The sequence below is a fragment of the Carassius gibelio genome, chromosome B15, assembly GCF_023724105.1.
Source record: "Carassius gibelio isolate Cgi1373 ecotype wild population from Czech Republic chromosome B15, carGib1.2-hapl.c, whole genome shotgun sequence".
Taxonomy (NCBI): Eukaryota; Metazoa; Chordata; class Actinopteri; order Cypriniformes; family Cyprinidae; genus Carassius; species Carassius gibelio.
In genome coordinates this window covers 26,300,731-26,310,024 of record NC_068410.1, presented here as the reverse complement: position 1 = coordinate 26,310,024, position 9,294 = coordinate 26,300,731, and the positions used below count along the sequence as shown (strand labels likewise).

Here is a 9,294-nt window from a genome sequence, read left to right as displayed (position 1 = left end):
AAATAAGGGAACAGACAGTTCATAAAGTGACAGACACCGTGGGAAAAGAGGACATCTAGTGGAAACCCAGGGAACACAACCCAGACACCATGACAATTATTTTATGTTAGGTATTTATTATGTCTATGGATTGGCTAGTCAACACTAGAAGGAGCACGTTTGAGAACAGCAGAATGGTCAATTGCATTGCACAGGCCCGAGTTTGAATCCGCCTTTTCCTGAACTCATTCTTGTCCCATGGTTATTTTCACATCACATTGGAAAAGCAGTTATTTTCAATAAAAATGTAAGAAAAAAGTTGAAAATTAAGTATCGGTAGGTTACGGTTAAGTAAATTTTATTAAATTAAAATTATTCAAATTCATTTAAACTCAATAGCTACATTATTACTCCATAATAATGTATCTCTCTCTCTCTCTCTCTCTCTCTCTCTATATATATATATATATCCATTGCTATTTGCACTTAGTGTAGCATCTATTGCTAAGAAAATATGCTATTTTCACACACACAAATTCCTAGCAAACCTCCAGGAAACACTCAAAAGATCTCAGTAAATATCTGATCGGCGAGTAAAAAAGGAATTAGGGAAGAAACGGAAAATACTGTTAAATGTACAGATTTGGAAGTAAAGTCTTCTAGATGATTTCGTTTGTTGAATTTTCTGTTTCACAGAATATTGTCTCGGTATAGAATAAATAAATTGTGAATGTAAGTACATGTTGACTTTAACCTCAAGTTGCACCTGGTGTCCATAGATTAGACAGATTAGACTCAACAGCAGAGATTTATTTATTTACAGAGATGGCGAGTGAAGCGTTGACGGGTGAAGAATAACTTGCAGGGATACACTGGACATAAGGAGAACTCAAGAAATACTTGTGATTACTGATGATGACAGAGATAAGGAAATGCAGGAGATAAGGACATCAACAAAAAAAAACAAGTACGTCTCTAGGTGAGTATCAAGTCCAATAGCATGTGTAGTACACAAGGGAGCACAGACAGTGGGTGTGTGGAGTAACTGGGTTCACACAGCATCATTGCTGAAGTAATCTGCCATTGTAACTGTTAGCAAAACAACACAAGCCTGCTCTAAATCCATCACAGGGATGGTGCTACAGCTTCTTATGTTAGTGCTGAATAAGATAACATAAGACTATTCCACCTGCCAAGTGTGTTTGTAATTAAACCAAAGACTTTGAAGTATTCCTATTTATGCTACACTGTATTACTTTGCATTTGTATCCCACATTTAAATATTACTAATAAAATTACTGACCAAATATTCTGGCAATATTTTAGTGAAGAAAATTCTGCAGTGAATTTGGTTTGATGCCATGCTTTTGTTTGTTGTAATTGTTGTTTTTCTACCATTCAGACCATTGAAGGGTGACCGAACACACAGGGAACTGAAGATCGATACAGTCAAGACTCAAACCTGTGTGCCATGATATACTTATGAAAATGACTGGACTACTGCTATACCAAGAATCCAGTAAAGATCAGTGTTAGAACACATCGGGCAATCCTAAAAGAGGTGAGGACAAACCCAAGGAAAAAAGTATGTGAACAACTGAGAAAAGTTTAACCTTTTAGCAAAAAAAAAAAAAAAAAAGGGCATTGTAAAACTTCTTCCAACGATGAAAAAAGGTGGAAGGACCCTCATGGTTTTGCTTCTTCAGGGCCTGGACATTTTGCAATCATCAAAAGAACAACTGATTCAAAAGTACACCGAGAAATTTTGAAGAATTTCAGGGCAGCAGTTAATGATTTCAAGTTAAGCAACACAAGACAGTGTCCCAAAGCACAGAGGAAAATCAAATAAAGGATGAAAAAATAAGAAAAAAAAATTCTGTCCTGACCTTAAACCAGTTGAGATGTGTCATAACTTAAAGAGATTTGTGCTTTCATAACAGCCAATAAATAGTGATAAACAAACAGTTTTATGGGGACGGACGGTATAAAATTGGTCCTGAAAAACTTTTTTTAGAAGCTTTGCTGTTAAAGGAGCATCTACAAGATATTGAATTCAACTTACTTTCTCCATCCTGCAACTGTGAATTATTACCCAATATTCAATGAAAATGTAGAAAAAAAAATTATTTGTTGGTGTGTTATTAGTTTATTTAGATTCAATTAAATCAGACCAAATTTTCAAAGGGTTCACAAACTTATTCTTTTAATTCTTTCAAACTTATAAATGCATGGAAATTTTTCTTTGACAAACGAAAATCAATAAATATATTTGTAACACTGTCCAAAAAAAAAGAAAATACAATTATTGTACAAGCAATAGACAAAATCTTCGGCTTTGCTTGTCAGGAATGTTTACATGTCAGCATTTATTACTAAATGCAAATAAAACATTTAAATGTATTAAACAATCATTTGTATACAAGGAAAGCTAAAATAATTTTACAATAGACTTAAACCACTGAACAGAACAGCATTTTAAAAGAAATATACCAATCAATTTGGACCATTCATGAACAAAATGCAGAAAACTGTGTTTTTTAGCAAGTGATTTGAAACAAAACTGTATGATAAAAAAATCATGGGCTGCTTGTTCATGTTGATGTAGCACTGTTAGATTAACTGACAGCGTGTAGAATGATGGCCACAACCTTGTTGCAGACAACTAGCCAACATGTGATTCCAACACCACCTGAAATGAAGTAACAAAAACACTTTAAACCTCACATAATTACATTCACAATGACATTTCTTTATCAATTTATCCCACCATCCAAAAGTGGCCATCAAATACCACCACTGGTGACTTACATACCTGCAATTCCAGAAGGAAAGGCTACTAGTCTCTCCAGTGGAGCGATCCATTTACTGGGCACCACTGTGACCGGCTCGGCGTAATACTTTAATATGAGCGAGATCATGAGGGCCGCCTGACGACAGAGCAGAAAACAGAGAGAAACTTCACAAATGACACATACAGACAGACGCATGAATCATACATCAATCATATCAAAACGAAAAATGTTCCTCAATCCTCACCCACCTGGAGAATGTAAAATACAATATTTACAATCCATTTCATTTTTGCCTGCTGTGCAGTTCTTGATTTGACTGTAAAAAAGAAAAGAAAAAGTCAGACATAAGAATATATATATATGAAAAAAAAAATAATAATCTGTCTAGTCATGGTTTCTTTAAAACAGGTCCTGCAGAGCTCAAAACCTGTACCTGTAATTTTCTAGAAGCTCTGAAGAACTTGATTATCTTGCTCAGGTGTTTGATTAATGATGGAGCTCAACTCTGCAGGGCAGTGACACTCCAGGGCCAGATTTGAGAAAAATCATTTATTCCTGTTCCTGTAGAGCTCCCTTCCAGCAGATTTCAGTTCCAACCCTGCTCCAACACAGCGGTCTGTTATTATCAAGTGCTCCTGCAGATCTTCATCAGCTGCTTCAGGTTGTTTGATCAGGGCTGGAGCTGAACTTTGCAGAAAGGTCGCACTCCAGGAAACAAGAACTGGACATGCCTGATGTACATGAATGAGATTAGAGATAATAAAGACAAGAGCATGGTTTTCAGAGTTTCATAATTGACTGAATGTACATTTTCTTCTGTTCCTTAGTGCACAAGAGTATAAACTACATTTCAGGTACATTTCCATCCTTTGGGACGTCAACAGTGTGAACCACTCAATGTTTATTAGAGTTAGATTCAACTGACAGATGGATCAAAATCATTCTACACTTTGGATCTAACATAAAACTGTTTAGGGGTTAATTAACCCCAAAATTTTAATTATCTCATGTTTTACTCACCCTTGTGTCACTCCAAACCCATTAAGACTTCTCGGATCACTCTTAATTACAGAAACATTGTTTTTATGTGATCCTGCCGTGAAACAATATGTTGTGTGTAAAGTGCTACAGAAATAAATGAGAAATGGATTGCCTTTAAACCACTTGATTATCGATATGGATTCTTTTTTACAATTTTAATGGATGGACAGAAATCTCTCATTTGTGTTTCTAAAAGATGAACCAAAGTCTTATGTGTTTGGAATGACATGAGGGAGAGTACATTTTCATTTTGGGGTGAACTTTCCTTTTAACAATTTATATCTATGCTATCCTGGGGAAGTCGTGGAAAGGAATAGCTTGTCACTTCATCTGCAATCTTGCTGCACATAGCCCTATAAAAAAAAGCACATAATCATTTTTACCCAGTGTCTTCAGCTGATCAGTCATCTTGTTGATCTTGCGTTCCAGTCTAGCGTATCTGGCAAACTCGTCCATCATACTGATGGTGGACAGCTCCATCTTCATGCTTTGGATCTCCGTCCTCATCTCCATCTCCTGATCAGCATCCTTCTGCAAGATCTTTGACAGCTATGAGAACAAACACACACAATCTTTCATTTTAAATTGCATTACTTTTTACTCATAACTTTTACACTGACTATTACCAGAATCGAAGGGTGATACACTAATAAAGACCTAGGAAGGCAAAGCATTAGATTTGGGTTACAAGTGCACACGTTATTCCAATGTATCCATAGAAAGCATCCTTTGAATGTCATTGTTACAATTTATAACAACAATAATCCAGACATTAAAATAATCAGACATTCGTTTTGGAAAATGGGCTATAATAAAACAGTCCGTTTTTGGACATATAAGATGGTGCAACTATGTTGGAGTAACATGAAATGTTATTATATATAAATAAATTATAATTTATGGTACTGTCATATCATGAAAGAAGAGCAGTGTTTTTTTTTTCTTTTTCGTCGGTTTATCAAAATATTCCCAGCCCACATCAAACGTTTACTTTGGCACCATTAACTGTTCGCTAGCTGTGTTTCTGAATGAGTTAAAAATAGACCTGGTGGTAGTTTAACAGCAGCTTTTGTTTGCTGTGACTGAGAGAAGCTCCTAGACCACATGCTGTACCACAGAGCATTTATGGCCTCGCGTTACTAATAATGTACGTTTTAAATTATATATATGTGCTTAAGCGTCCCTAAAACTCTTTTGAATAAATACTTACAAATGAAGAAATAGACGGCAGCAATGTTTTGACGAAGTTGCACAAAAAAACCGAGCTTAGTACAAGGAACCAGTTAAACCCGGCAGCCATTTTCCTTTCATCAGCCTGATCCTCCCCCAATAATACAAACACACTAGCGCTGCTTTTTAACCAGTTCCAATGTTTAACGTGTTTATGTCATATAAAATAACACGGTAACAGTCAAATATCCGAAAAGAACATGTTTATAAGACATAACGTTTTTGTTTTCTTTATTAAGCGGCGTGTTTCTTAAAATGCATTCAAATAATCTGAACACATTACCCATTCGAATAACACTTAAATTATATTTGCATGCTTACAGCAACAACAAATGCAGAAAGTGGCGCCTATAGTACATACACGCAAATCTGTGATTGACATCTCAAACTATCCACACATGTTCTTTGCTTTGGTTTGAAATGTGGTTGCCAAGATGTTTCAGCCAATCACCACTGAGAAGGGGCGGAGCGTAGCTCGCATCAGGTTAGTGCTATAATGGAAAGAATATAGAAAGAGGAGATCCAATCCGGTTTCAGCTAGTTTCTGTTCCGATAGAACATTAACGCGTTCTTCAGTGTTTCCTAGTCCTTGTTTTTACACTTTACTAATCGGTGCGTAAACGGTTTTAATTTATTTCCTTTTTGTTGTGAAAGCATACAAGCTTAAAGCAGCCATGCCTAAAAGGAGCAAAGTAAGTAAAATAAATATTGGATGTTTTCTTTTCTTTTAGTTATATCTTTAAATATACACGTCCCAAAGACGCTTTATGTGAAGTTATGTGAGGGCTGACTGCATTGGTGCCTGTGTTAATTCGTAATCTAGGGCATGTGAATACATGGCGTGAATCTGGCGCCTTTTTACTTAGAGCTGTGCAATCGATATTCTGTTGACATTTTAATGTGTGGATATTTAAAAAAAAAAATAGAGCATTCTCTGTGCGTTATTTTTTACACTAAAATCGTGTTAGAACACGCAAAGTAATGATCAAAGGGGTGTAACCTTGTAACGCTCTGTGCGTTATTTTTTACACTAAAATCGTGTTAGAACACGCAAAGTAATGATCAAAGGGGTGTAACCTTGTAACGTTTGGTCACGTTATTTCTTATGGAGAAGAAGCTTGTCCGGCGAATGTTTTGCTTTTTTTAATACACATAACCACGTTACATACTAATCAGTCGAGGTTGCAAAGTTTAAAGACATTGCGGGGTTTTTGTTAGACCCTCGTGTAACTGTAAACACATGTATAGTAATGTTAGCGTGTTGTGTATGGCTCCATATGGTCCTCGAGTAGGACACATAACGTTACACACTTGAGTCTCGAGTGTCATGGCTGCCGTTGCACTAAACACATAACGTTACAAGCCTTATATTCAAATCATATTGTAATTCCGGCGGTTTTATTTCATAATTTGGTTTTGGCTGCGTATCCCGCCTTAATTTTTCACTTGACCTTTGAAACGGAATTTTTTAGAGTGGCTTAAGAAAGTTTTCACCGACTTTATTCGCGTATTGGTCGATTAAAGGCATTAACCTCGTGTTTTAACTTTTTCTATTTAATTTTCGTTGCTAACCTATTCTATGTTAACAATGTTTGGTAAAACGTGTCGATGTTTAATGTATTTGCTCGTCGAAAGTGAATGAATTCTGTCTGTGGGGGCGGGGCCAGTGTTCCCCTCCTCCATGGGAACTACTTCGGGACGGAAATTTTTCGGTAACACCGTTACCAGCGACAATAAGTTAGCTACGCTGTGTAAAACCAATGCAAATAAACGCACTATTTTGTCTTTTTTTTCAGTTTGCTTTTTTTTTTTTTTGCAACAGTTAATTTGTTCAATAGGAATTAAGTTGAATGTACAACGGAACCCATCGTCTCCCCTCCCCCATGTTCACTTTTAGATTACATAATTGCCCCTAACTTGGAGGGGGTGTGGGATACAACACCTCCCCCCCAAGACTTGATCTATGTACCCATACTAACAGCTTCTGTTTTCTCTGGAACAGGCTAACAATGACACTGAAGCAGCCGGGGTAAGTTTGGATCTAATGTTGTTAAGCAACACGTTTTTGCATGTAATTGTGACACTTATTGCCTGTTTTGTTGCCTTCCCATCATATAAACAAACAGCCCAAGAGACGGTCTGAGAGACTTCAAGGAGTAAGTTGGCTTCGTCAGTCCTTCTGAAATCATATGCACACCCCATTACCTTTTTGTAACACACAGCTTACGCTGAATTTTTTTATTACAGAAACCCCAAACGCCAAAGTCTGAGCCCAAGCCAAAAGTGAAGGTAAACCGGTTATCAGTATAAGATAATAAATTATTCTCTGAATTGGCTTAACCATGTATTTTTTCGGAAATGCTTCACAGAAGGCACCTGCCAAGGGCAAGAAGGCTAAGGAGGTAGAAAAGGCCAAGCCAGAGGAGAAGAAAGAGGATGCAAAGCCCGAGACGGAGTCTGAGGAGGAAACTCCTGTGGAGAACGGAGAGACCAAAGCTGAGGTAGCAAGTTATTTTAGAACTGTTAGAATAATGCATCTAACCAGGTCCTCTTTAGTAGATATTGCCTACTTATTTGGCCCTGTATTTCATTGTAGTCCAGAGTGCTAGAGAAAATAAATGTCGGTTGCAAACATTTATTGTTTTTTTGTTTCAGGGGGACAATGGAGAAGCAGGAGGCGAGGAGAAGGCTGACTAGAAAGAGGGAGCTGCTAAATAACGTTAAAACATTTCACAACAGCTCCCATACTTCTTTTCTTGTACAATACAGAGGAATATTTTTACTGACTATTTTCTAAAAAGCTGGTTTTTTAGTAGTTCAAATATTAGAAGCTCATTTTATAGACCACGATCGAGAGAAAGCCTTAGAAGAGGGATTCCACTTTTTTCCCCACTCCAGTTTTTCCTGAAGAAGAAATGCAGTCATGAAACATCTAATGACTTCCTATTATTATTATATATTTTTTCTGACTCTGTTTTGTTTTTAAAAAAGGAGGGGAGGGGGACAGGTTGCGACAGATAATGTAATGTTATCATGCCATTTTAAAGATAAAAAAAAAAATGAAATTTCTTAAGTCTTTCAAATTGAAACTGGGAGAGTTTGCCTGAGACACTAACATTCCATCGGCAATATGAGGGACACCTGTATGTATGCTTTGTTTTATTGTTTCTGGGGGGTTGGGATTGATTGTAAGCTGTATTCTATGAATTGAAACCTCTTTTATTCAAACTGTTTTATGAATCAACAGCTTTGGCTAATGATCCTGCTCACTAGTACTGGAACACTCATCGGATGTGAGATTTACATTGACTTTTGTCTTTGTGTGGTGATAGCATTGTTTTATAGCTGCTGTGAAAAGATTTTCATAATTTCTATATGCAGTATGTGATGGTACTTTAAGAGGATGAAAAATGGAATTGTGTGTGTTAGCAACGCTTATAACAGCTGTGTTACAGTGTTAAACATGCAGGTCGTAGCTGACCTTATATGAAAATGACTGTAATTTCATTCATGTGAACATGCCAGCAGTAGCTATATCACTCAAGGTTTTAGGTTAAAAGTAAACGTGTACAGTTTCTTTTTTTTTTTCTCCATTTTTTTTATGTAGCTGTATCTGTAATGATTGGTATCATACCAATAAAATGGTTGTAATTCCACCTTGATAATTTGCCGTTGTTTTCCTTTCTATGATTAAAAAGAACAGTAGATAAGATAAAACCAATACAATTCCAATTGTAAGCAATAGCTAGAAAATTAATGCTTCATTGGCAACGAATAAAATCATAATGTGCTTGACGATGTAATTATTGATATTGCATTACCTGGCCGTATTCATCTAGTTTTGTGTAACACTGGTTAGAAAAAGCGTGTGTGCTACTCAAAAGTTTACGATCAGAAATTTTTTTAAAGCTCATTTAGGCTGCATTTATTTGATCAAAAATTTAAAAATAAAAAGCAATATTGTGAGATTGCAGTTTAAAATAATGGTTTTCTATATTAATATTCTTATTAATATAATCTAGTAATGCAAAACAGAGTTTTCATCAACCATTAGTCCAGCCTTCAGTGTCACACAATGCTTCAAGTATAATAATAATAATATGCTGATTTATTATCAATGTTGGAAACATTTGTGCTACACTTGATACGTTTTTAAAGATTCTTTGATGTATTAAAACAAAAAAAACAGCATTTATTTGAAACAGAAATCTTTTGTAACTACACAAACTACTACTATGAGAATTACCAGAAG

General features: G+C 36.0%; 2 protein-coding genes and 1 long non-coding RNA gene across 3 annotated transcripts; 1 reads left to right on the top strand and 2 right to left on the bottom strand.

Annotated features, from left to right (window-relative positions):
* Positions 1 to 2,165: 2,165 nt before the first annotated feature.
* Positions 2,166 to 5,374, bottom strand: LOC127972582 (guided entry of tail-anchored proteins factor 1). The gene is made up of 5 exons (XM_052576207.1): positions 5,023 to 5,374; positions 4,196 to 4,361; positions 3,020 to 3,087; positions 2,792 to 2,906; positions 2,166 to 2,668 (listed from the first exon to the last, which is right to left on the bottom strand). The coding sequence occupies exons 1-5, from the start codon at positions 5,110 to 5,112 to the stop codon at positions 2,595 to 2,597; spliced, it is 513 nt and encodes a 170-aa protein (XP_052432167.1). The 5' UTR covers positions 5,113 to 5,374; the 3' UTR covers positions 2,166 to 2,594.
* Positions 5,375 to 5,524: 150 nt separating this feature from the next.
* On the top strand, positions 5,525 to 8,707 carry LOC127972589 (non-histone chromosomal protein HMG-14A-like). Its single transcript, XM_052576214.1, has 6 exons — positions 5,525 to 5,734; positions 7,045 to 7,071; positions 7,169 to 7,198; positions 7,290 to 7,331; positions 7,412 to 7,543; positions 7,698 to 8,707. The coding sequence occupies exons 1-6, from the start codon at positions 5,717 to 5,719 to the stop codon at positions 7,737 to 7,739; spliced, it is 291 nt and encodes a 96-aa protein (XP_052432174.1). The 5' UTR covers positions 5,525 to 5,716; the 3' UTR covers positions 7,740 to 8,707.
* On the bottom strand, positions 5,584 to 6,371 carry LOC127972594 (uncharacterized). The gene is made up of 2 exons (XR_008157117.1): positions 6,120 to 6,371; positions 5,584 to 6,042 (listed from the first exon to the last, which is right to left on the bottom strand). It is a non-coding gene; the product is annotated as an uncharacterized LOC127972594 (long non-coding RNA).
* Positions 8,708 to 9,294: the final 587 nt, after the last annotated feature.